The 26,864-nt window shown below is 50.0% G+C and overlaps 8 protein-coding genes across 8 annotated transcripts; 5 read left to right on the forward strand and 3 right to left on the reverse strand.

The window, feature by feature from the left end:
• CDV56_101339 (SMEK family protein) lies at positions 1-3,270 on the forward strand (the record flags this gene model as incomplete). Its single annotated transcript, XM_026754958.1, has 9 exons — positions 1-114; positions 244-340; positions 434-515; positions 570-619; positions 705-1,031; positions 1,099-1,899; positions 1,966-2,133; positions 2,195-2,625; positions 2,680-3,270. 9 exons carry the CDS (start codon positions 1-3, stop codon positions 3,268-3,270), a joined length of 2,661 nt encoding a protein of 886 aa, XP_026612285.1.
• A 1,354-nt stretch (positions 3,271-4,624) lies between these two features.
• CDV56_101982 (bifunctional triacylglycerol lipase/ester hydrolase) lies at positions 4,625-5,869 on the forward strand (the record flags this gene model as incomplete). The annotated part of the gene is made up of 4 exons (XM_026755601.1): positions 4,625-5,197; positions 5,255-5,439; positions 5,513-5,745; positions 5,808-5,869. The coding sequence occupies 4 exons, from the start codon at positions 4,625-4,627 to the stop codon at positions 5,867-5,869; spliced, it is 1,053 nt and encodes a 350-aa protein (XP_026612286.1).
• Positions 5,870-6,310: 441 nt separating this feature from the next.
• On the reverse strand, positions 6,311-7,270 carry CDV56_102221 (Dcp1 family protein; the record flags this gene model as incomplete). The annotated part of the gene is made up of 1 exon (XM_026755840.1): positions 6,311-7,270. The coding sequence occupies one exon, from the start codon at positions 7,268-7,270 to the stop codon at positions 6,311-6,313; it is 960 nt and encodes a 319-aa protein (XP_026612287.1).
• A 741-nt stretch (positions 7,271-8,011) lies between these two features.
• On the forward strand, positions 8,012-11,200 carry CDV56_102447 (phosphatase family protein; the record flags this gene model as incomplete). Its single annotated transcript, XM_026756066.1, has 1 exon — positions 8,012-11,200. One exon carries the CDS (start codon positions 8,012-8,014, stop codon positions 11,198-11,200), a length of 3,189 nt encoding a protein of 1,062 aa, XP_026612288.1.
• Positions 11,201-11,791: 591 nt separating this feature from the next.
• On the reverse strand, positions 11,792-13,338 carry CDV56_102930 (uncharacterized protein; the record flags this gene model as incomplete). The annotated part of the gene is made up of 2 exons (XM_026756549.1): positions 11,792-12,851; positions 12,911-13,338. The coding sequence occupies 2 exons, from the start codon at positions 13,336-13,338 to the stop codon at positions 11,792-11,794; spliced, it is 1,488 nt and encodes a 495-aa protein (XP_026612289.1).
• A 1,647-nt stretch (positions 13,339-14,985) lies between these two features.
• CDV56_103295 (pheromone receptor) lies at positions 14,986-16,476 on the forward strand (the record flags this gene model as incomplete). The annotated part of the gene is made up of 3 exons (XM_026756914.1): positions 14,986-15,547; positions 15,601-16,096; positions 16,158-16,476. 3 exons carry the CDS (start codon positions 14,986-14,988, stop codon positions 16,474-16,476), a joined length of 1,377 nt encoding a protein of 458 aa, XP_026612290.1.
• Positions 16,477-17,060: 584 nt separating this feature from the next.
• CDV56_103504 (single-stranded DNA-binding protein) lies at positions 17,061-17,709 on the reverse strand (the record flags this gene model as incomplete). Its single annotated transcript, XM_026757123.1, has 3 exons — positions 17,061-17,128; positions 17,196-17,284; positions 17,417-17,709. The coding sequence occupies 3 exons, from the start codon at positions 17,707-17,709 to the stop codon at positions 17,061-17,063; spliced, it is 450 nt and encodes a 149-aa protein (XP_026612291.1).
• A 2,117-nt stretch (positions 17,710-19,826) lies between these two features.
• On the forward strand, positions 19,827-26,213 carry CDV56_103805 (uncharacterized protein; the record flags this gene model as incomplete). Its single annotated transcript, XM_026757424.1, has 6 exons — positions 19,827-20,115; positions 20,167-20,296; positions 20,352-20,400; positions 20,454-20,841; positions 20,895-23,498; positions 24,844-26,213. 6 exons carry the CDS (start codon positions 19,827-19,829, stop codon positions 26,211-26,213), a joined length of 4,830 nt encoding a protein of 1,609 aa, XP_026612292.1.
• Between the last annotated feature and the right edge of the window lie 651 nt (positions 26,214-26,864).

Below are 26,864 nucleotides of genomic sequence, written 5' to 3' on the forward strand. Positions count from 1 at the left end.
ATGGCGTTGGACTTACAACCACCCAACGATCGTAAACGGGTCAAGGTCTACGAGCTGAGGGATAATGACTGGTTCGATCGAGGGACGGGGTTCTGCATGGGACAGATTCTCGACGTAAGTTTCTGTTGCCGCTTCCCGGTCAGCGCAAAAGCATCGCCCATCGTCGGCGCGAAAGCTGCAGTTGGCCTTGCGCTGAAGATAATTTCATATTTCTGTGACTGACTTGACATCTACGTCCCGTAGGATGAACCGCGAATATTTGTTCAGTCGGAGGATGAGCCCGATCGGGTGCTCCTCGAGACGAGAATCTCCAAGGACGATGGCTATCAGAAGCAGCAAGGTCAACCTCCCTCTTAGCCCTCGTCGTATCGCATCACAGTAAAGGAAGATTGAACCAAGAATTGAGAGGCTAACGCTCGTACGCTCCGAACAGAGACCCTTATCGTATGGACAGAGCCTAATGGAACGGACATGGCACTGAGTTTTCAGGAAGCGGAGGGCTGTGCGGCCATATGGTAAGGTGTTGCATTGATGCCCACCTCTCAGCTTTTTCGCTGACTAGTACCAAGGAATTTTGTGAATAATGTTCAACAACACCTACACAGCTTGGCAGCAGCAGGTTAGTTGATATCCGTCCCCGTTCCTTGCAGGTTATCGAGTCAGATCTCCGTGTGAACGGTCGAACTGATTACGTCCGTTACTAGATGATGCATTGTCCGATGACCTCGAGAGCTATCAGTCAATCATGCTACCTCCGCCTGAGCTTGGGAATCTTCCGGAAATCGACCACATCATGAGGGCAGCCAGCGTCACTCAAGCCGGTCGCGACGCGCTGTCCAAGTTTGTTATTAGAGACGAGTACATTCCGAAACTGATACCTTTAGTCACTGTCGCAGAGGATTTGGAGAGCCTTCCGGATTTGCATCGACTTTGCAACATAATGAAATCGCTCATTCTCCTCAATGACAACACTATTATTGAGACCGTCGTTACCGATGATATAATCCTGGGGGTGGTCGGGGCGTTGGAATGTGCGTGATAATCACCCCCTCTGTCTTGGTCGTTTGTCGCATGATGTATATGACTAATTCATCTTAGACGATCCCGAATTTCCTACTCACAAGGCCAACCATCGGCAATATCTCGCAGATCAGAGCCGTTACAAGGAAGTCGTCCCCATAAAGGATCCCATCATTCGCCGCAAGATTCGTTACACATGGCGCCTACAATATCTGAAAGACGTGGTGTTGGCTCGAATTCTGGATGACCCGACATTCTCTGTCCTCAACTCTCTGATTTTCTTCAATCAGGTGGAGATAGTGAATCACATTCAGTCGAATGGACCCTTCTTGAAAGAACTCTTCTCGGTTTTCGATCCGCGGAACACAGATTTGAAGCGCAAAGATGATGCCGTGCAATTCCTTCACCAGTGCGCTGGAATCGCGAAGAATTTACAGGCTCCCGCGCGTGCCAATCTGTTTGCGAATTTCATTAATCACGGCCTTTTCGCCGTCATTGCCTTTGCCATCAAACATCTTAACCCAGCCATGCGCACTACAGGAGTCGATCTCCTTGTAGCTCTGCTTGATCACGATCCAATCATGATGCGCGGATATATGCTCAAGGCTGTCAACGAAAAGAAAACACCCCTTACCGATACTCTCATCGATCTCCTGCATGCCGAATCTGACCTTGGTGTGAAGAATCAGCTCGCGGATGCGATCAAAGTTCTATTGGATCCTCAAATACCTTTGCAGGATGCCATGGGTCGGGCTGGTCCCGAATATTTCTCAAAGTTTCGTCCTAATATTCTCTCCGATGCGTTCATGCAGAATCACTTTGATGAATCGGCTAGGAGACTGTTTCTTCCCCTCAAACGGCTTGAGAATCGTGCCAATCGTAAGTACCGCGTGCGCTCATTAGCTGTTACGCGCGAACGATACTAATTGTACAACGGCTACGCAGTTAACGATCTCATGTTTCAAGAAGTATCCCTATATTCGCATTTGGTCGATATCCTCACATTCTTCGTCCGTCAACATCTCTACCGAAGCCGTAATGTCATTCATAACGAGGCTCTTGCGCCTCGAATCGCCCAGTTACTGAGAGTCCCTCAGAAACACCTCAAATTAAGTGAGTCTATGACCCAATTCTGCTGGCTTTGCCTCGGATCTCTAACCTCGTGCTCCTCCAGCCGCTTTGAAATTCTTCCGCACCTTGGTCAGCCTACAGGATACGTTCTATCAAGCATTGATGACGCACAACAACACTTTCGGACTGATCCTGGACATTGTCTACGAAACTATGCCTCGCGACAACCTCCTCAACTCAGCATGCCTTGAGCTTTTCGAGTTCATTAAACGAGAGAATATCAAACCCATTGTTCTTCACGTTGTTGAAAAATACCGCGAGAAGATCAAGGACATCACTTATGTTGACACCTTTCAGAATTTGATTCTGCGCTACGAGCAGATGCAAGGCTATGGAGCAGAGGCGGACTCAACTCTCTTCTCACAAGAAGAGGAAACGCGAAAATTACAGGCGAATGGCCAACGCTGGCAAGGGGTCAAGGAGATGGATGCTGCTGAAGAGGAATACTTCAACACATCCGACGACGAAGAAGAGGTAAGATGCGCCCAGTAGGACAAATGTTTTCCACTGGCTGACTCTAATTCTCAGTGGCAGCAAGAGAATCGTGTACATGGTGCTGTGGCTGTCAATGCGCAGAATGGCGCAGCTTCACCAATAGTGAAACCTTTGGTTGATTATCCCGACGATGATGAAGATGAGAATGCGATGGATACAAAGCCGGAAGCCGACACACTCCAGGCGCAGCCAACACCACAGGGAGAGGATGCGACTGCAGATGTCTCGTTGGAGACGCAGTCTACTCCAGTTTCTCTGAATATACAAACTCCTCCGGAACGACTATCAGAGAAGCGTCGGCGTGAAGAGGAGGATGACGATGAATTGGTCAAGTTAACTTCAGGGCCGAAAAGGAGGAGCTCCACGAGCAGTAGCTCTGGCAGCGCAGGTCTTCTGCGGAGAAAGCGAGGCATGTCAATTGGAACTCTTTCTACTGCCGAAAAGGGATCAACACAGAATCTATCGGGCGGTATGGGTGGCGGCGCAGCGCCTAAACGGATCGCCATCAACCTCGGTCCCGCAGTCAAGCCAGCCACCTCAGAAACTGAGTCGAATGATTCGACCCCAGGTAATGCGAGCAATGAGAAAGAAAACCGAGTTGACAGTGTGAAAGAAGATGCTTGATGACTTCTTCGTCCGGTGTTCTCGTGTCTGGCTGCTATGATCGTGTGAGCAGTCTTTCGGCCTGAATCCTGCTCTTTTGCTTGCTCAGGCGACAAGATCATTTTCTCTGTTTGTTTTCAAGAGTCCTCACCTTAGAGATACCAGATGATGTGATCATCTCTTTCCGCTTTTCCACTTTGCAAAATCCAACATCTGACCGTGACGGTCTGTTGTATCGTTCTGATTCCATTTTTCTTAGATGTTGTATCAACTCTTTTGTTGATGTTGCTGATGGCTTCTGGCTTTGCCTGCCACAGCTTCTGCTCGCAATCAGGTCTTTTCGATATGATGTTGATCTACTATATCCCCTTCGTTTGCCTGTTTGATATCACGGTGTTGCATTCTACCTTGTGTTTGTTTTCATAACGTGGTGTGCCGGTTGATTTGTCCATGGTTGGCGAATAAGGGGCTTGAAAATCGTATTTACTATAACAGCACCTGCAATGCTGTTGCATTAGCGCGATTTAGGATTCGTCGACATCCAGATGCTTTGGGTTTCTTTTTTTCATCTGCCTTTGGGTTCTTTACAGCACTGGTTACTGGGAGGGGAATAGGGCTGGATGGAACGGACCGCAATGAATCTGTGTATGTTTGAAATGCGAAGCGCCGAGGAGGGATGCCTTCCCCTCTATATCCCTCATCTCGCTTCATGCCGCAACTAGGAATTATCCTAGAGGATGATAAATGGACGGACTGCCGCGCAAGTCGATACCTATTCCTCTGGAAAAATATGGACTGCACATATTTGCCAGCGCAATGATCATATATCTTCGATCCAGATCATTTTCTTACCAAGCGAAAATGGCCAATAAGGATAATAGCAACATTTTGTAGGGCCCGAAGACATTGATTGTTTGCAACGATGGACTCATAATATGCGGCTCACATGTTGCGAATGTAGGATCTCAGAATCATCATTAATCTGTTCTTCATCGATGCTGGGGCGGAATGGTTCAATCCGCTGTTGTTCGCATTCGGCCATCCACTTTTAAAACAAGAGCTCGATCTCTAGCGCTCCACATGTGAGCCTAGGCAAGCTTAGGTTGGTTTCTAGCTTAATTTCATGGACTCATGATGCTTATCTGGGTCATTATTGATGCTCATTGCGATCCATCAATTACAACGTTGTCATCCTCTCAATCAGATTTCAAAAGGTTCAGTGGATACGTTCCATTAAAGCCGAGGAACACCATCTATCTACATCATAAAAGTCAACCACGAACGACCATTCCGCATCCATCAAGTTCAATAACGCAGTGATCTCATGCTTCGCAGGTATATCACCGCGCAAATATACCGCCCAGCAGTCCGGAAGATGTCAACATCACCCCAGCCGCGCATCACGCCCGAGACGTTTCTGCACAATGTTTCCCTGCAGAAGAACAGGCCGAGTTCCATCTCGTCATCCTCCCGGGTAACTATTTTCATGATCTCAGGGAATCCGGGGTTAATCGGATACTATCATACCTTCCTGTCGCTTCTTGCTGATAGACTGGGTTCGCGCGGCGCGCAGATTCAGAGCCGTAGCCATGCATGTGACTTTCAGATATATGGACATAGCCTGGGTGGGTTCGAGCTCGACCAGCCCGAGGAACTAGATGCGGGGAAGCGCTACCTTGATCTTGAGGAGCAGATTTGCTATGTTCAGGGGAAGCTTGATGGGTTTCTTGCGGGCCAGGGCGGCGCGGAGACTAAGCAGAAGGTCATTCTTGTTGGTCATTCGGTGGGCTCTTATATCGCCATGGAGATTCTGCGGAGACATCGGGAGAGGTCGGATGCCAGAGCTAGAGCTGGAGCTGATAGGGCTGATTTCGATATCGTTGGGGGGATAATGCTCTTCCCTACTGTCGTGGATATCGCCAAGTCGCCTTCCGGGCGGAAGTTGACGGTGAGTTTGTTCCGCTGGTTTACGGTGTAGTGGCTGCGGCGTACTGATGCGAGGCAGCGATTGCTCTACTTTATACCCCAGCTGGCTCTAGTCGTTGGCTTTCTGGCCAGGATTCTGGCAATGTTACTTCCAGGCGATCTGCTGCGTGGGCTAATCAAGCATGTTATGGGATCGCCACCGGATAGTGTGGTTGAGACAACTGCGGCGTTTATCAAGAGCAAACGTGGGGTTAGACAGGCTTTGTCCGTTCCCATTCCCATCCCCAGTTCATTGACTTTTTAGTGTTTTTGGGGTGAGATCTTCTAACGAATGCAGACACATGGCCGCTGACGAGATGAGAACCATCACCTCGGACAAATGGGGTGATGATGTCTGGGGCGTGTCAACGGCCAACGAGCCGCTGACTCGGTTGGTCTTCTACTTTGGCCGGAATGACCACTGGGTTGCGGAGCGGACGAGGGATGAGATTGTTGAGCTTCGGGGGCGTGTAGAAGGTGGGCCGACGATGCTGGTTTGCGAGGATGGGCTGCCGCATGCGTTCTGCTTAAGTGAGTGGCTCACTGCTTCTCTACTAGGGATATACGCTTAGTACTGATCAATTCTTCTACAGGACATAATGATCTTATGGCGGGGAAGGTAGCAGATATGATTATGGATATTGTATCGGTTTGAGACGGTCAAAGGCAGGGAGGTGTGGAGTTTTTGTCTGGCTTGATGACTTTACTATAGACCAAAGTGACTGATTAGCGATCAGGTACCTTTGCTGGTATCTGATACACGAGCATGGACTCATAATCAGGGATCGCGTCTATCATTCCCAGCACTCAATAGAAATGGGCTAAGTCGACATGGCTTCGCTCCATGTGGACCCTGAGGAAAAGTTCATTGCATGTGCATACTCTGCGAGATAACACATTGCATGCCGTCAACCTTGGGATGACGGAATAAGCAGAGGTCAAAGATACTCCAGTTCGGCCTCGGTCACAATTACAACTAAAGCGAGCCGTGAAGACATTTGGGTATCTCCATAAACAAACTCTATCCCTCTAGCAGATTGCCGCGTAACGACATCAGGAGAAAGTAAAATGATAGAAACATATCACTAGAAGAGGCTTAAGAGGATCCCTGGTAGGCTAGTCCTGCTCTTCTGAACAAATCTCCCAGAACATCCTGTCGAGGTTGCGGTTCCGCCGCCGGCGTCTCCATCGGTGTTTGCTGCCATTGCTGTTGACCAAGATTGTGCGCCTTGACGCTCCATTCATCGTCCTGTGCTCTCTGTTGGCCAAAGAGGTCCTTCAAGGAGATCTGACGGCCCATGGGAACACTCGAGTGCATCTCACCCATGGAGCTAGCCTCAGCGGCGGCAGCAGCAACATGAAGGCCGTTCTGACGCGTCGCTTCTAGTCGCTCACGGGCGATCTTCAGACTCTGGCCTGCATGAACGGCGCATTCTCGGATCATCTGAGCGTTGATTGTGCGTGTTTCGGCTGTCGAGTTTGGCGGTGGCTCGGAGTAGATCCAGAGGCCGTAGATACGGAGGTCGGCGGGGTTTGCATTCTTCTGGGCACCATTGTAGTCATTATTGTTGTTCATGACTTGGTCTGTGCCCAGGTCGTAGTCGGATTTGATGATGACATATTCTTCCGTAAGCTCCACGTTATCCCCGTCCGTCAACAGAATATCAAAGTTGTTCAGGCCGCGTCGGTTCAGCACGAAGACGCTGTATCGTTCCTCGCCTAGACTCCCTTGTACTAGCTGACAGACAAAGAGTGACCCCTCCACACCGCTTTTTTCCCACTGTCGGGTCGTCGGGTTGAACAAGTAAACCACTGCGTATGGTGCGAGAGACAAAATCGAGTTCACGGACGGGTTATGGCGGCGGAGGACGGAGAGGTTCAGCTCCTCGTTGGAGCGCAACGGTGGGGGAGGCATAGGCTGTTCTTGCTGTTGTTGCGTGTCGGAAAAGTAGTTTGGGTAGTCAGATTCATAGTCAGAGGGTTGTGTGCAATGCTGATTGTGACGGTGATTGTTGCCGTTGCCATTGTTTGATCGTCGGGGTTTGCGGGTCGTCATTGTGAGAATATGTGTAGTGGAGTAGAATCTGCATACAGTTGTCCCTGTTGACTCGCCTTAATAGAGAATCGAGAATAGATCAGTTTAGAGTCTGGCTGCAGGGAGAGATGGAGGTAGCTAATCGAGAAGATTGCTGGACGCGGAATATTGGTGACGTTGATGGAGAAGATAAAGAGAGAAGCTGAACCCCGCGAACAGGTCAAGCCGAGCACCTACGCATCCATCATTCCTGATCAATTCTGCACGCTTTTCTGCTGTGTTGCGCTCAAGCTCAGCTTTAGCATCAAATCGCATCTTTCTATTGATGTTGTTATATACCGAACTTTTGCTTGGACAGAATTATAGTTCCGCCATCCAAGGACCGCTTCAATTCCCTTCTTGCCATCGCCTGTCGTCATTCGTATCGACCACCTACCGCCATCCATCCCATTGCCGCTGCGTCGTCTTCTTCTCTCCCTCCGCACTCAGACCCCCGCACACGGCTAGACATCTCGTGACGCAGGCACAATTTGCCGGTTCCTGATCGACCGCAAGACGCATTCAAGACTGTCCCGATGACCTAGACTGTCACACGACGCCCCTGTTACTTCCCTACCTCTCTTTGCGCGTCGTGCTGCGGAAATAGAGCCTCTCTCAGAGGCAGACTTCTGGTCCCTAAGAGTCATAACCTGGGAACAGATAAGGAATATATATATACCATCCTTCGAATAATGCGCCGTGTCCCGGTCAGGTCCTCACAGCATGAGTTCCAACACCGATCAGTCGGGGTCGCAACCGCCTGTGTCTTCAATCCCCGGTGGGTATCACAGCGATAGTGACAGCAGCTCCTCCGGTCGCTATCGCGACGAGCGCAATGACCCGTTCGCACTTCCTAAGGCCGTCAGGGCCAGAAAGTCCGAGTACACCCGCCAGCAAACGCTCCGCGTCAAGGTCGGCACATGGAATGTGGCTGCTATCCGAGGCACGGAGGAAGATGTCAGTAAATGGTTTGTGCAACGAAAGGGTATATGCGAACAACTCTCTGGTCTGAAGTTGCACGATCCCCGAGATATGTCCGACGGGACCGATTGGGGGTCTGGGGATGCTTCGAAAGAGGCTCAGGACGGCCAGCCGAAACGCAAGGGATTCCTCAAACTCCCTGCGTACGAGCCGGAGAAGGTCGGGCTCTACGTGCTAGGATTACAAGAGATTGTCGATGTCTCGTCGGCTGCGGAGGCATTGAGGCCATACCTTGATCCGTCGCCATCGAACAAGTGGAAGGCGGCGGTTGAGAAAGCTCTCCCGGAGGGGTTTCAGCTCGTTGCGGAAACTCAGCTGGTGGGACTCTTGCTTTTGATATATGCGGCTCCTTTCATTGTCGAGAGCATATCTTCGGTTAGCTCCACCAACGTGGGTACAGGACTTTTGGGCTACATGGGCAATAAAGGCGCAGTAGCAACGCGACTGATGCTCGGTGAAACGACTTGTCTTGTGTTTATCAACTCTCATCTTTCTGCTGGCTCGGATAAGAGTAGCTTAGAACGGCGCAATTGGGATGCGTCTCAGATTGTTGGACGCGCTAAATTTGACCCCATTGACCCGGAGAAGGGTCTGAGAATGGACCCTGGGGATAGTATAGGGAGAGAAGATTTCGCCTTTTGGTTTGGTGACCTGAACTATAGACTTGAAGACGTTCCGGGAGATGACGTGCGACAAGTGCTCGCTCGGCATACGGAGAACGAATATGACAAGAGACATACGCCGTCACACGAAGTCGAAGATGTGCCACCATCACCAATGGTAGGCGTCGAACACGATAAGGAATCGGAAGAACCACTCCCAGCTTTATCCGACGAGGAAGTCGAGCCTCATACGGACCCGTCTTCGCTACAAACCACTATTGCATCTCTATTGCCCCATGATCAGCTTCGTATGCAACAGGAGAAGGACAGGGCTTTTCATGATGGATGGCGAGAAGGCGAAATTACATTCTTACCGACATACAAGTATGATGTAGGGAGTGTGGCCAGGTTCGACTCTAGTGAGAAGCATCGTGGGCCGAGCTGGTGCGATCGAATCCTATACCGGACACGCCACGACAGACTGAGGCACGAAAAGTTGGTTCATGAAGTCGAGCAGTCGAGAAAACGGGATGAAGAGATGAAAGCGAGGGGCTTGGATAAGGCAGCTGCTGATGAGAACGTATTATTTGACTATGACCCGAACGTCGATGGTGCCGACAGTGGGGACGAGTACGACCCAGATAAGGATAAATCGAGCGACAGTGCTTCGGTGTCTTCCAAATCTGATATGGATGAGTGCTGTCGGCTCGAATACTATGTGTCACATCAAGGTATACTATCATCGGACCACAAGCCTTTGGCTGCTGGTTTTACGATCAAGTATGAGGCTGTCGACCCTCATTTGAAGGCCAAGGTTTATCAGGAAGTTGTACGGGAGCTAGACAAGGCCGAGAATGAATCGCGACCTGGCTTGACAGTCGTAGTCGATGTACACGGAGAGGTTCCCAAAGAGTCCACAAGAGATCCAAATGCGGTAGACTTTGGTGATATTGCTTTCGATGTACCCACCACCCGCTCACTCACAGTTGCAAATACGAGTGGCGTGCCCGCTACTTTCCGTTTTGAGAGGCCCGATCATGGCACTGAACAGAAGACACCATCATGGCTGGAGTACAAAATTGAAACACCCGCTCACCGTGAGGAAGATAAGAAAAGGAAAACGAACGAACGTACTCTGTTTCCCGGGGAGCTCGCCAACATTGATATAACAGCACATGTTCACGACATCGATCATGTTCGTTTGCTGAACGAGGGTCAACTCAAGCTAGAGGACATCCTTGTCCTTCGGGTGACCGACGGTCGCGATCATTTCATCTCTACTTATGGGCAGTGGTTACCTACCTGTTTTGGTCGCAGCGTGGAGGAACTTACCAGGATGCCCGAAGCCGGTGCGCGAAGCCTATTGAGAAGGGATAAATCAGGAAACGAACGGGATAATGATGAGGCTGTCCGCCTATCCGCCCCTCGCGAGCTTTTCCGCCTGACTGAGGCTATTTCAGAACTGTCTGAACGTGCTATTGCTGAATGGGGGATGACAAAAGGTGATTCCGACAAAGAGTCACCCCCATGGACCAAGGACCAGGGTGCCGGATGGCCATTTGACCCAGAGACGTGGACCTTGAAGGATAAGGAGCAACGAAATCCGCATTTGGCTTCAGTTCGTGAAGCCTTGGACACCAACCAAGATCCCAGGTCTATCTTCGCCCCTGAGGTAACCTCGCTTCACCGATTAGAGCTTCTGTGCGAGACCTTGTTAGTCTTTCTCCGTTCACTGCGCGATGGAATAGTAACGGCTCCCACTTGGGAGAAAATGGAACAGCAGATCGTTGCACGTGAACGGGCCAAGTCACCTCCCCTGTCCTTGGATGAAGCTCAGGCATGGGTTCTAGAGACGCTCGCATACTCCCCCGCTCACAGCGCCTCCTTCACATTTGTCACCTTTATGCTCGCCCACATTGTCAACGAGATTGCCCCGTCGCAGTCTACGGCACCAGCAGTGCCTGAAACATCGAACCAACAATCTCAAGACAAGAAGAGGGACAGTGTTCAATTCACCAAAGGCGGACAGCCTTCTGGTCCGACCGCAGCCGAAACAGCAGCCTCCAATCCGGGAGGCAGTATCCAACGTCGACCGCGTGTCTTAACAGCCTCCAGCTTATCGGACCTTCAAGCCAACACCACTCATCGCCGGCTAGCAGTCGAAACCGCTTTATCTTCCATTTTTGCTTCCGCTCTCATTTCCCTCAATACTGTCCCTAGCAAGGACAAGGAGCGGCGAGCTCTGGAGGAGAGAAAACGAAGTATTATCGAACCCTTCCTGAAAACGGCTGGGGTTGATAACCTGGGTCCATCGGGTGGTGCTCCGTAAACCACCTTATAATCTTTTCTTGCTTTGCTCACGCAAGTCGGTCGCGCGATCCGCGCTTCGGACAGGAGGTTCTTGGGTTTTACTAATGGAGCTGGGCGGCCTGTTTCTGTATATTATGTGCGCTTTCATGCCTTCTGCTCAGTACATCGTTAGATTATATAGTCGTCATGCGTTGGCATTTTGGTTGCGCATTGCAAGATGCAGGGCCGGAATCATTTTGAGTCAATAGACATATTGTCACTTTATCATTAGGATTACGCGTAGTTTGTGTTAAAGCCCACTGAATCAAGGTTCCCATCATTGCAAGGGATGTATTTCGTGGCTGATTAATACCGGTACAAGGAATCGAGCAAGACAAATGTAGCTCGAGAATGCTCTTGAGAGGACGCCATCGCCTGTCCAGATTTATTTCTAGAATCCCGAACCCAGTAAAACCTAGAACATTGATAGTAAAGAAAAAGAGAAAGAACAAACAACATAGGTCCCAATATTGATCAGTCAATGAGTAGACATCCAAATCACACCCCGAGGGCTGTGAAGCCAAACCTGTATCATGATATCAAAGTTTCCAACCATAGTCAAAAAATTCCCTCACAGCACGTCCTCTTGCCATTGATACTCTCGAATTGGTTTGAGCGCTTGACCACCGCCCAAGTCCTTTTGGGGAGTCCTTCTGAACTGCCTTGAACTTGAAGAGGAGGTTCTGACATCTCGCGGCACCTTACCCTTGCTCGATCTTCGTGGCGGTTTTGAGAGCAGTATATCTTTGCAGTATTGTAAACACCGCGCCGATAACTGAAACGGCAGACTTGCCAGAGACATGAAGATCTGTACTGGGAGGAGGATAATCGCATAGATGCTATTGAACAATTCTGATAGAGTGCCCCACGGCCGACGCGTGCTGGAGCGATGCGCCGCTGCCGCTAGAGCAATAGCGTCGTGCATTTGGGTTTCGAGCGCTTGGAGTTTTGACTCCGTCTGGAATGAAGTGAGCGCTGTGCGTTTCTCGTAGCGGCGAACCGCGCGATTCAAGGCATCGATCTCTGGTTGGAAACCTTTGCGGACTTCTGTGGTTGCTTGCGAGATGAGATTTTGAAGTTGCTCCAGGTCTTGTGGGTGGTTTGATGATTCGGACGGAAGTCGAGCCGCGGCTGCTTCAGCGACGTGTGCTTCGAGTTCCTCGAGTCGCTTGGTGAGATCCTTGATCTTTTTCGGGTCTACTTTTTCCTCGTCGTCGGCAGATGCAGCGACAATGCGCTGAAGATGGAGTGTGCGCGCCTGCACCATCCTCAGCAGGTGAGCGAACGGCCGAATCTCTGACGCCAGTAGGAATATAGTAAGGTTGTAATTCGATACTAATCCTTCCGATGGCCGCGACAATTTGGATCTGATAGCATGGAGGAGCCATGTCCCGATCATGGGTAAGATGAAGCATGATGTAAGAGCAACAAGTTCATGGATCTGAAGCTCCCTACTAGCCTCATTGGCAGCACTGGAGACTCGTTGCTCCCTTGGAGGCTCTCGGTCTGTCACATTCTTTCGCTCTTCACAGGTTGCTTCATTGTCATCCGTTTCGAGTTCTAGCGATGAATTGACAGGATCATAATATGTGTCTTCTTGTCGCACCGCCTGTGCAGAGCGATACCATTCCCTAGTCCTTCAGTTAGGAAGAGGCATATAGAATGAGTAGCATGAGGCAGTAGCTCTTACCATGGTAGTCTCACTGACCAATTGAGGAAGATCGCTGCCAGAATCAACAGAGTAATATCTGTTACGACTGCACTTCCATTCTTAAAAAAGACACCGGCAATAGCAGGCAATAGGGCCAGACCAAGAGGCGCAGATTGCCAATTCGATTCCTCGTTTGGCAAATCACTGTACCCCTTCTGAACTACACGTGGGAACAATAACTCATCAGTTGAGGAGCGAATCGAATTTCGGGCTTCGGATACTGAATCAGAAAAGCTTGAATTGCGACGTTGATTCTGGATGCTTGATGAGCCCTCTGCAAAGGTTGCAGCACGGGTCGGGCCTCGATGGCGGAGGTTCACGGACCCGATCGAATGGAAGTGGGGTTTGGCGCTCTCGATAGGAGCCTGGGGTGAAGCCGATCTCCGGGGTTGTTCTGGCATGACCATAGCGGATCAGGTGCTGCAATCCGTACGTATCTTGGGAATGATAGGGACTCAGATGTGGCTCATGATATAACAAGGTTCATGCCGGGAGATAGGGTTTGATATGAGAGATCAGAATTCATGCCACATCTGGCTGCTGTTGCAAGGTCGTGATTGTCTCAAGAATCCTGACTTGTTGTAGTGAACCGAACACGCGGAGGGAGGACGCCAGAGGTACGTAATAGCGACAACATGCGCCACAGAAGGGGCTGCAAAAAAAGCAATAACATAACCTGCCAAGCACCTTTCTGGGGTTATTCCAGTCCTCAAGCGCTGAACTCGTTGAAGCATTTATTAAACCGATGTTTTCTTTCGCTCAAAGCTTGCACGGAAAGGTCTCCTCTTCCATAGTAGCCGGTGTGGGGTATTCGAACTTGTTGCTTCAGTTCTCAAAGCCTCGGAAGTCTGAATTTGCAACCGCTCGACGATGTAACCCACAATCAGATTCGTCAGTCATGCGGGATTCGAAGTCAATTCTCGTCAGACTTTATCGTGAAGACCAATTTTGTCCACAGAAGTCCATGTGTCTCCAAGTTGAAGAGTTTTCTTGCCCTGACTATGTGGTCCATCCCTTCCTTTCATCTAGTAGGCTCAGCCGCTTGGAGATGTCGGGTTAGCCATGTCATGACAACTTCATATAATACCACCCTGGAGTAGGCATTACCTCACTCCTGATAACATAATACAGAGATAAGACACCTGTACCGTCTCTCAAATTCCAGGATAGATGCGTGTGATCTCGTGATGGCCTCCAACCGCATGTCGATTCGACGAGACCATCATACAAACATTCCTTCGAGATGAAACAAGATGCAGCTGTATGCATTCAGTGAAACCAAGGGTCGAAGTCTCACAGCGACTGACCGCATCCCAGGGGGAGAAGACCTTAGAATTGGACCAGACTAGAGGCCTCAGCAGTCGGTTGTGTTGAGTCGGTTGATGATGGCGAACAGCGGGCTTATTGACACCCAAAAAGGGAATGGTTCCAGTATCCGCTGGGTGATATCCCAGTGTCTCTTTCACCCATCACCACCCTCTGAATGAGGTTAAGCAATCCATTCTGTTTGACTTTGTCTTCACCGTTCTTTATTCAAGTCGATCTTCTCAATAGTCCGGTGATGACTCTTGCTCAAGATGCAGTGGATTTCCAGACACAAGCCCACCCGGCACCGTCATGGATGAAATCATTGATTGAATCACATTGCTCTCCCTCCCTATATGCGTCAAACACATTTGCTTTTTCTCTGCTCATTGCCGTCTATTCGCATCTTCTCCACCTGCTGAGATTTTCTGAAATGACTGTCTCAGCAGAGAGGGAGAGTGAAGGGGTTTCGCAATCTACACTCAGTCTTTGCTCGGGATCTTCGTCCTCAATAAAACATACAACTTTTGCTCCTGTCTCTGGTTGCTTCTTCCCCTGTGTACCCCCTCTGATGCGACTTGTGATCTCTTCTTTTAACTGAGCGGTGCTGGCTCATTGCTCCTGGCTTTCGGACCTCAAGAAACTCACCGTCGAGTAGTTCCGCAGAAGAAACCTTTGTGCACGACATCGGCATCTCGATCAGAATCTTCAAGTCAAAGCGTGTTTGTCTCTAGAAGACAGTTTGCGTGATGGAATCAGCTACAACAGGACGTAGCACGCAGGCTGTGGCCATCCCCGTGCTATCCTCTATTGCGATTGTTGTCAGTATTCCTCCAATCATCTTACACTGGAAGAACCGCAATTTCCCTGCTACTGCGCTCATTTGCTGGTTTCTGATCCTCAACATCTTTAACGTTATCAATGCGCTTATCTGGCCAACCGACGATGTCGATTCATGGTGGGATGGTCAGGGTCTTTGTGATGTCGAGGTCAAGGTGATGATAGCGAGCTATGTTGCCGTACCCGGGACTCTGGTGTGCATCTTCCGAAGCTTGGCCTCTGTGCTCGACACTAGACGTGCTATGCTTGTCCCCAACAACAGCCAACGTTGGCGTAACCGTCTGATGGATACCTCATTCTGTGTGGCCATCCCAGTGGTTGCAATGATTACACATATTATCTACCAAAGGAGCCGGTACCTGATCTTCGGTATTTCAGGGTGCGTCAATAACTTCGATCAAAGCTGGGTGAGCCTTGTGCTATCGTTCATCTGGCCTCCTATAATCTGCCTTCTGGCTGCTTTCTATTGCGGTATGAACAAGATACTGTCAGCCGTCTCCAGCTCATGACTGACGACCACACAGGCATGACCCTTTATCGCCTTCACAAATATCGAAGCCAGTTTGGGGACATACTCAACTCCGCCAACAGCCATCTGAGCAAGTCCCGATTCCTGCGTCTATTTTTCCTTGCGTTCATCATGCTTATGACGATTCTGCCAATTCAGTCTTACGTTGTCTATCGCAACCTTACGTACAATTTGCCCTGGCATCCATACTCATGGAGCCTCCTCCATGGGCCACAGTCACAATGGAGCATTATCCTCAAGATTCCAGCCCAAGGTCAAGTCTTCTTTGACCGCTGGATTCCTATCGCTGCAGGATACGTGCTCTTCATCTTTTTCGGATGCTGCAACGATGCTTTGAGACTGTACCAATCCGCCCTTTGTCTCCTGGGCTTGGGAAATTGTCTTGCTGGTTTGCGCCTTTGGTCGCAAGGGACCTCGGCATCCATCACTGAAGGGTCTACAGCAAGTCGTGCGAGGTTGCTCTTTTCTAGGAAGCAGTCGTCTGCAACTGGGTAAGTGCTATTTCCTGTCATCACTGACAAACGATTATTCTTCATGCTAATACAGTCGCAGAACAACGACCGACTCGACCACGACCGGGACGGCCAGCTACAGCCATGACGATATTGAAAAGGGTGCCATGCCCCGGCAAGAGAGTCCCTCTACATGGCTCTCGCTTCCGAGGTCTCTCTTGAGCCGCACATTCCTTTCAATCCGGAAAACAACGCCCTCTGTCCCGGAATTTTCGGTTCCGGCTACCACAATATCCACCAACGCCTGGGCCGGTACGAGCCAAAGCCGTGGAAGTAGTGACTTCACAAGCGCCCCAGTTGGACCGGATACTATTCGCGTTAAGCAAGTTATTAGTCAAGAGAGTGAGCTGCAGGTGTAAGCTTCACCCGCTAATGGCACAAGTGCTCCGATTCACAGTCACCCGAAACATAGCAAGTGTGGCACGCATGGTGCCTTATTGTGTTTACATATTACTCCGATGTGAGCATCTGATAGGACTTTCTCTGGTTCTGACTGACACTGCGTTTCATTCTTTTAATCATATTAACTAGAGCAGATACACCATAATATATTTCCTTCAGTTTTCCATATAACTCTCTTCGCATGAGAGCTCACAGATCAACCAAAAAAGGGTAATCCTTTCAGTGTCCATCAATTGCATTCAACACTAGCAGAAACTTGTAATATCCTTGTCTCTTGTCACTGCAATGGAGAACACTCAACAGTATAAGAGAAATAAGTCGCTTAAGAGCGGACGGTCAAAGTAGTGTCATTCAAGGGTATACTGGTACAGCACGGCAACTACAATACGTGAAAGTCAAATGGAGCGGCGGCCAACAGTCGGCTTCACCGACAAAGCGGAGATGTCAGACAAGAAACGAGGAGCTCTCTATCCCCAACAGTAACCAAGAAGCTTAGCCCACCGTACATTTCTCTTCTGTCCTCACTTGTCCTCTGAGGCGATTATTGGGAAGAAGTTTCAGAACCAGCAGCGTTGGGGTTGTACGGGCGTTTGAGGACCTCGAGTGTCCCTGTCCACGGCATGCATTAGTATGGAATTTTCCAGATGGAGGTGCATGAACAGGGTAGTTGGCTTACGTTGCACAATGCTCAGGCTGGACTGTCTCTTGCCCTCTGAGTCTTCGTACGAGCGCATGGTGGCGTCGCCTTCAACGTACACAAGGGTTCTGGTAGAATAAAAAAAAGATCAACATCAGACTTCAACTGCTCTCAGTCTGCAACCATAACCCAATAATGCATTGGGGGGCACAGGAGCGGATACAGATAGAGCTTCCTTCGTGATAAGCGGAAATACTCACCCCTTCGGCAGGTTGAGAATAAAATCCCGCTGCGCACCCTCTGGCTGGAAGCTCGAGACACGGAACCAGCTCGTCTGGCGATTATCCTTGTTGCCGTAGGTTGTGCCCACCGCATACTTGATGACGTCCTGACCGCTTGAGGTGGCGTGCAGCTCGGGCTCGGCAGCGAGACGGCCAGTGATGATCATACGTGCAACTGAGCGCGGCGAGGAGGTGCTGAAAGAGCGTACGGAGAGAGCTGCACCGGAAGAGGCGCGCAGGAGGGGACGAAGTGATGAATTGAAGGCAGACATTCCGCTCAGGTTAGTGAGATATGTTAATTCTGAGCTTGAGATAGCAATAAATAGGTTGGGAACGTCGAGGAAGAATGATAACTTGTAAGTGCTAATGATGGTCGATAGTGAGTCTCTCCCAGCTCGTCGTTGTTGATGATGCGCGTGTTGCAGTCACGTGATAATACACAGGAGAGATGTACTCGGACTCTTCTGTTTATTCTTACATTCGTTAATCATTTACTTCGAGCTAGAACTTGCTTTTTTCTCACAAACTCATTGACGAGTGAATTGATTCTGTGGGATCTATCCGGAGCAACAATGTTTTAGAACCCGAATCTGTCTACTTAAATTTTCTTTCAACATGGAGCTATGCATGCATTCTTCCATAAGTGCTCACCAGATGACGAAGACGTCGGACAGAGCAAAAGGGATTTCCAACGCGGAAGTAAGTAAAATGAGCCCAGATATGGCGACTTCTGGCGCACATCCACTGTGAGACGTCAAATGCAGGGCATTACCTACCAGTGCCTTTTTCGCGAAGGGAGCTTCGGAGGGGTAAGTGAAACCACGATTCTCCAAGTACAAGCTATCTAAGTATCTAGCCCTTCAGCTTCCGCCCTTTCGGACTCCTTCTGCATCAACCGTGCATCCCACTATTGTTATCCTGCTGCGAACCCTGGAAATCTCGATTCATCTTGATTTTCTCTGCATTTCCCTGGCGTTTTCGACATCAGAGAACCGATTGCCAAAAGCCAGACCTCAGCAACGCTGCGATGGAAACAATGGATAACTCGGCTAAGCACATTCAAAGTTCAAATACATTTGCAAAACAACTAACTCGGAAATTAAAGACGATTCTAACGAACAATCAGAAGACAAGCCGGCAGAGTGCCCACTTCTCAATGGGCAGTGCCAGCGCCTAAGAGAGCCGAGAGATCAGACCTGTCATTCCGCGCAGCAGATCATCCTATCGTCCTGAGCTAATGAAGGCTAGTGATACTAGCCTGATCAACAGAGCTGACGATTATTGCAAGGCCCACACTGGACTCAAAGGTTAATCGGGTTGAGTCCTCGCTAAGGATGAAACTTCATGCCTACTACATCCATTCTCGAATCCGATATGTCTGATCATCATGTCATTTGCTGTGCGAATCTTATAATAACATTGTTGTTGTGAATCGAATTCTGACTACCCACGCTACTCTTGACTGTTCAAATCAACCTGTCATACCGCCTGAAATGTGAAATTAACGCGACACATATTGTCACTTGTACAGTGGTAGCAAGCCATGTTGACCTTGAGTTCCTTGAAAAGGTATTCAATGATTGTCGTTACAAACGCATCTATAGCCGACCCCTCGATTGTCCAAGGCACAGGTTCAGGTAATTCGAGACGCCTTCCTTGCAGATTACCTTAACCTTCTTTTACAAGAAGTGAAGAACATGCCTCAATCTTGGAATAATTGTCTCCAAGAAGCCTAGTACTTGACCGCCGAGTCGCTGACAAGGACATGCCTCATACGGGGTACGTGGCTCACTCTGGCTTTATCGCTTTTGCGAGATACTGATCGTAGATCCCTGCCTAAAAATTACAATTATCATGCATGGCCATCGACGCTGCAACTACTTGCTTTTTCCTTGATCCCCATTCAGTGGAAACTCGCTTTTTCCATGCGTCCAGTCTGCTGTCCATCAAATCTTGTTTGGATTTTTTTTTTTTTTTTTTTTTTTTGTGTACCGGCTCAGGAGTTTATCCCTACAAAATATTATTGCCAGCTCTCGGAGCATCTGAGCTCCTTTCCACTTTCCAGGTGGTCACGCCGAAAAGCGCGATATGATGGATATCAGTACATATATGTCTGGAAAGACTCGGGTCTTTTCCGTCTCCCAACTTTCTCGAATATCGGCGGTCACGTTTCCTTCATAGTAAAGCGCATCTTTGGGACCAATTGATGTTTTTCTTGATGGTCATTGCCCACGGTGACCTTACGGGCCAAAGTATGTGAAGAACAATTGGAAGGATTTGTCGACACTATTTCAGAAGTACTCGTTAGCGTCGCCAGCCTGCTAAGTTCGGCAACTATCTTTGTCGATTTCGCTCAAGATCATTACAGGGTCGCCCTCGCAAAGTCAAGATGAGGTTGCTGCCTCTGATTGCTTTGGTTGTCTGCATTATATCTAGACTACCGGTCTTTGCAGCATCGATACCGCTTGTTGGGCGAGTTGGAATCCAGGCAGTTGGTGCTCTAGAAGCCCGAGACGAATCGCCAACGACGACGATATCAGACAATCAAGCTCCAAGCGGTTCAACAACGAGCGCAATAAACCATGCGACAGTCAGAGTGAACTCTACAACCACTTCAAATACCACCGCGCCGGCATCGACGACTGTCGCGTCGCTCAACACGTCAACCGTTTCTGAGAGTGGGTGCATCCTCCCTCATTGGAATCATCCTAAAAGCTAAGCTTGAAAAGATGGAACAGTCACGCCCGCGCCTGGCGCCCTTCCGCTTGAGCCCCGGGTGACTCCAGCGTTCGGGGTTGGCGGCTTTATCCTTATAGCTACGGGAGCCATTCTTGCATTGATAGGAATACGCAATTCATGGTACTGTCGGAATCTCGTCTGTAAAGGGTCCTCTGAGCTAACATATTGGATCCAGGGTTCAAGTTTTCTTATCTGCCGCCTTTCTTACAAGCTTAGGAGTCACAGTAAGCCTATCGCATGACGAGCCTAGTCGTTTTATTGTACACTGACAAATCAGGCCTTGATTGTATATGTGATGAATCCGCCTGTGCGCGTGGCGGTCCAAGGAGCATATCTTGTGGCAATTTTCTTCACGGGAGTGACATTTGGAGCGCTTTCCATTGTATTCAAGGAATTGACCGAAGGACTTGGATGCCTTTTGGGAGGGTTCTGTGTTAGCATGTGGCTTCTTTGCCTGAGGCCGGGAGGACTTCTCACGGACCCCAATGCCAAAGCTGGGTTCATCGGCGCGATCTCCGTCGCATTTTACGCCTTGTCTTTTAGTCATTACACGCGTCCTCACGGGTTGATAGTATCAGCTGGTGTTTCGGGAGGTACAGCTGTCGCGCTGGGAATCGACTGCTACAGCCGGGCTGGACTGAAAGAGTTTTGGCTATATATATGGGGTAAGTGTGGCGTACGCTGCTTTCATTTACAATGTTACTCACTTTTCATGAAGCACTCAACGAAGATGTATTCCCGCTTGGCACTGGAACCTACCCAATCACTCGCAATATCCGGGTAGAGCTTGCTGTCACAGTGATTGTAGCTATCTTAGGTGTTGTGTCACAGCTCAGACTGTGGAAAGTGATCAGAGAGAAGCGACGCAAAGAGGAAGCAGCTAAGAAAGAGGAAGAGAAAAAGAAAGAAGAGGCCGAAGCTGAAGTTGCCCGCAGGCTCGAGGAGAATAACATGCGAGAAAGACAAGCATGGGAAGCTCAATATGCTAATGTGGAAGCAAGGCTCATCCCGGAGCTTGGAGACGGCACTCAATGCGCTGCTGATAAGGAGGATCTCGGGAAGGGTGACGTGGCCGAGGTCAACAGCGTTTCGGGCTCATCCCAGGTCTCCTATCGCTGCTCCTCTGAGTGTAGGAAACAGGAGGCTAGTGAGGATTCATTCTCAGATGCGACTCGGGCTACCGGAAATACGGAAGTTGGAAGACATGGAGACACGACTGAGAAGACAAGTGACGGTGCACATCCAGTACCATTCAAGGTCTTTGACGGGGCCGCCGCGGCGAGACTGATGGATGACAAGGAATCCGATGTGACTGCCATGGCTGGCTCAGACACGGCGACGGTACGCTCAAAGCGCTTCTCCGGAATGACCCTCTGGAAGAGAATGTCTGTACAAAGCAGCCTGAGACCTGCACCGTCAGAAGAAGCCCTCGTGCATAATGATGACGAGACGTCGATGTCTGGACAAGGCGTCGTGGATAACAGCAGTGATCGAAGCTCGGATTGCCATGGCGTTGAAAATGAATCTCGCGAAGATGCGGTCAAGGCTCGGTCTAAGCCTGAAATAGCAGTGCAAGAGACCGTCACTCCCTCTGATAGGCGTAACAGCGACGTCGAAGTTGGAAAGGCCGAAGAAATAGATGGTGAAGAAGATTGCCTCGCCAAACAGGAATCGGTCCTTGTGCAAGACACAGATGCTCACGGAGTGGAGGCAGGCTTGAGCGATGTTGACTGTCAAAAGAGCGCCGACAAAGCCGTTTTCGATATGTGTGTGAGCACTGTGGAAGGAAGAGACACTCCTTCGGACGGCAAGTTACAGGAGCCATTGAAATCAGAGGCCCAGGACATTGGTCAGAACAAAAGTCATCCATCTGACGACATTGGGGGAAGTTTGCAAGGACTTGAGCCTCAGCCCGATGGCAAGAAGACAGAGGACGAACAGCCGACAACGCAAGCTGGTGAAGGATGTCCACCATTGCCTTCTCGAGCCAATGCACAAACCGAAGAGGTCTCTGAGAGAACACAACGCCAGTCTTTAGAGACCCCCAAAGATTCACAGACAAACGCCACAGCCGAGACTGGAGACTGCAATGGCGGAAATTCGCCAGAAGAAAATACGAAAACTAGCCACTCGGAGGAGCAGAACCTTCGAGAGTCACGAGAACATAGCTCATTGAAGGCGCCACTAGAAACAGAGAATCGTCAAAGCCACATCGGCGATGAATCCGAGAGGCAGCAATCCTCGTCATCGCATTCCAAACTAAAGAGTAAACGAAAAACAGAGAAGCCCAAACTGGACGCCAAAACAGTGAAACGTATTCCGGAGCGAACATCGAGGGTAGTCCAGACCTATCGCACGAATGAATGGGCCAAGCATCTCTGTGATGCAGAAATTCCCGAGCCAGAACCTATCGAGCCCATCACAAATGAATCGGCGGAAAGTCCTATCGACGCTGGGGAGGTCCCTGCCCCTGTCAATGTTGAGGAGTTGTTGCAAACACCTCTCACTGCACAGCGACCACCTGCTGCCGATTTGCGTGCCAACGCCGGAAAAGAGCAGCAGAGCGCAAACGACCTTCATCGAATATCTAACGACTACACACCGCGCACAACTTCGGCTATCAACCTACCAAGAGTTGGAGAACCTCAACCAGTTGACAGGTCTTCAGGGGTCCCTTCCACAATCGTCTTATCCTCCACCAGCGCTCTCCCAAGTCCGGTGTTCTACGGCGCCGAGCATAATGCTGTCCCAGGCGACCCCATCTCACCCATCCCTACTGAACAGCCTCAAGGGGGCCCTGAGCTCACCAAACCGAGGTGGAAAGGGCCGCCTCCACTCCTTGCAGTGCGAGAAGGTATGATGCGAAGTCGGGTTTCGTCTACTTGTCTCAGTCTCGATCCGTGGGCGTCGCGGAATAGCCCTAGGCAGTCCCTGGCATTGGATACTTCGGTCCAGATTTCCCCGACGACTTCATTTCCGGAATCAGGTGATGACGTGCCCCTCTCTCGTCGCCGTGCAATGCTACATCAACAAAAAGTCCAGAGCCCGCACACAAGCGTGCCAGCCTCAACGCCGAAATTGGGTCAATCGAGCGTATCGAGGCCCGGAAATGCTCAAGCGGTCATGGCTGCGTGGAGAGAATCTATTCGGGAAGACCTGAAGGACAAACGCAACCCCTTGGCGAAACAAGATCTTCCAATTGGTGGGACCGGTGTTGGCCCTCACGGTTCATTTCCTTTTGGGCCACCGGGGCGGAATTCTTCATCCCTGAAAGTCAATCTCGACAGGGCAATAGCCGAGGGGATGCAGCGTGGGGATATGAGTGAGTTGCATCGAGAAGCCATGCGACGCATGCAAGCCAAGGCGAATCAAAGCATGAATGGGCGGTAACACTGCACTTTCACATACATAGAGATGATCCCGGATACTCCGGGGTAGACTCCGTACAGACGCGCATTCTAGACCTGATGTTTCAGCTTCACACATGTTTTACGGACAAGCTTGACGTCTCTAGTAAATAGATAATGTTTAGTTTCAAGGCAATGATCCTGGCTTCCTATAATCCTTAGAAAGCGTCTCCTTAAATCTGTTCCACGAATCAAAGTGAGAGACGGTTACCTGGAAAGTCCCATTATTCGGATATCCTAGTGCATCCTGGAGGATCTGGACTCCTCAGACTAGAGAGATAGGCAAAGAATAGTCGATCTGGCCGAGCGATCCGGCAGACAAATATAGCAGCAAATCCAGGGGCTTAGGGCAGGAAACAGTCCGTGATGGTGATGGATAAACTGCCAAGTTTACTGAAGCTGTATATTTTCCCTACTCAGATTCTACATCATGGGATAGTTAAATGTAGACATGACTGCAAGACTGTGACGAGTGGCTCCTATTGTAATCTGAGACGTTGACAGGTGTAGATGAAACAGCCATCCACGTCCCCATGTCCAGCCAATGGATTCATAATCAATTATAAGAGGTTGTCAGCGTCGATTTCCTGGAGTACAAAGTACGTACATAGCGTCATACCCTTGAAGCTTTCTTTATACAGGAAAGACTAAGGTTTTCTTGGAGGATGGAAAAAAAATCGAGGCGAATCTTGAGCCTTACTTGGGCTATTGGATCATCTTCGTCATTATTGACTATCCACCTTTTGTCCTTAACTTTCGTCCTATATCAATTGTCGCGTCTTCGCATGTTCTCTTCTTTATCTCTCTTTTCTCTTCCTTTTTATTTTTTCTCTGATTGTGCGGCCTTGTCGATAGAACCACTGCAATTGAGACGGAGCCCTGCTTGACTGACAACCAACCCACTGAGAACGTACGCAGAGCCGTTTGAATCAATTCAATATCAGATCAGATCAATCCATCTCTTCTCACTGACTCTCGCACTTCACCACCATCATCCTGAGCATCAAACATCGACATCGACATCGACATCGACCAGAGGCGTGACTACCGGGTCGATGTCATTGCGCTCTGCTCGGGCCTTCCATGTCCCCTGACTCGCCCCTTTCTGAGTCTTCTCCGCCAATAACAATAACAGCCTTCACTGTTGCCTCCACCCCTCGACTGCACCACCGCCTGCCTTTCTCTTCTCCTCCTCCATCATCATCCCTATTAGTATTACTACTACTATCGCTAGTTGTAGTATCCAGGCCACCCCTTAAGCCATTGCGACGGCCATTTCGTCCGCTCCTCTACCCCTATCGTCCGGTGGCCCAGCCCTTGTTCCAAAAACGGCGTCTTCAGCGGCCTGGGAACACTCGCACATACTATCATCGTCCGAGGCTGAAGAGAATTCCACTCCTCGCCCCCACCGCCATCATACGCACCATTCCCTCGAGTCCGACCGTCGTGCCTCATCATACTTATCACCGTTTACAGAATATCCCACCCGGAACAGCCCGAAGAAACCCTCCCTTCGACAAAAACAATTCCAAAGACGGCCGCATTCATTCCTCACCACTACCATACTCCGACCCCCCGCTGTCCGACTCGCTAACCCAGTCAATTACGTACCCCGAATTACCCCGGTCACTGTCCCGCATCCGCTGCAGATCTCCGACGAGCACCTGCCGCTGGAAGCTCACCGAGACGCGTATCCGCTTCTGACTATCCCTGAACGACGCCGCAGTCGGTTATCGCAAACCCCAACTAGCTTGGTAGTAGAGCGCAGTCAAGGCGAGACCGAGAGTGGGCGCTCCAGCATCGCAGTGCCTCGAGGGCAGAGGCGCAGTGGCACTTTCGACCGCCATTTCGCTCTGCAGGAGATGTCCGAACAGGCGGAACACAGCAACAATGGTTCTCAAGAGGGAAAAGACCTTCGGCCGCCCGAACGGGCCCATCTAGCCCAGGATACACTCGTTGATCGACAGGGCTCGTTGCATGGGGATCACCCGCGCCATATACAGTCGCAGGTTTCCCTGCGATCACAATCGCAAATCGCCTCGATTCCATCAAACACGGGTGCACCACCGGCCAGCGGAGAGGCTGAAGTCGCCGAGGAGTTGGCATGGGGCCCCGCGCATCCTTGCTACCCTCATGTCAATCCACATGTTCCCATCGGGTCGCAAGAGTACCTCACGACTCGAATTATTCGAATACGACGCGATTGGATGGTGAAGGGGGATTTGGCGCCGACGTTCTCGAATCTCTATCCTGAGATTCTCGACCCGTTACTACCGGAACAGGAGTTTCGCCGCGTGATTGCGACGGTGAATGAGGAACTCATCAAGGCCTTTGATCCGTTCAGTTTCCGCAATCTGGTTGATGGTGCGCTGGGTCTGGTCACGGGTTGGTTGTGGGAGGATATCGGTGCCCCTGGTATCAAAAGCCATCTGCAACGGGTGGAGGCTTGGCTTGACAAGTGGAATCGCGAGATCGGCGCGAAGGATGGGGTACATATATGGAGTCTGCGACGGACGGCATACATGTCCTTGGACATCCAAATCCCGGATCCCAAGGTTGGCATCATCCACAGCGAGGGCGCGTCACTGCCGGGGACGAGACCAAGCAGTGGCGTTGGGCGTGGATTCTAGGCTGCAACAAGTCAGGTGCATTGTCGTCTGGGACCTTGCCTTCTTTCTCTTTCCTCTTACTTTAATAACTTTATACCCCTTTTAATTCTTGTTTACTCCTGCAACGGCCGTTGTGCTTGATATCTAGCGGGTTTGGAGGCGAATTCGGAACTATTTGGCTTTCACTTATTGGATCTTGTCATCTTCATGATATCCACGCCCGCAATCCCAGACTCTTCGATACCATATGTTTTCTTTAGAGATTGAACTCGTTGCAGAGGACGTACCGATCTGTTCATATGCATGTTCACCGCTGTGTCCAATTCTCTCTGCTGTACCTGTGACTTGTATACTACTTTGTACTTAGGGTCTTGTATCTTAAGCTGCCAAATTTACGTGCAGCAATCCGTCGACTGAGCGTCCGCATTTTAAATGTAAATACTTGCTAATAACATTGTAAGACTTGGCAGTAATTTTGTGAAATGATTGTCTTGAGGCTTGACTGATCCATATTAGTATTTGCTTGGTAGAATTGTTCTGGACTAAACTGACCGACTTCCCCCACCTCCGGCCCCAATTTATCCTGAGAGCTTCTCCGGCAAGATCCCCTTCTGCCAGGGCCCCCATCCCGACGCCCTCCTTTCCCCCTTCCAGTAACTCCCATATCTCAAA

Source organism: Aspergillus thermomutatus, assembly GCF_002237265.1.
Source record: "Aspergillus thermomutatus strain HMR AF 39 chromosome Unknown NODE_179, whole genome shotgun sequence".
NCBI classification, from domain to species: Eukaryota; Fungi; Ascomycota; class Eurotiomycetes; order Eurotiales; family Aspergillaceae; genus Aspergillus; species Aspergillus thermomutatus.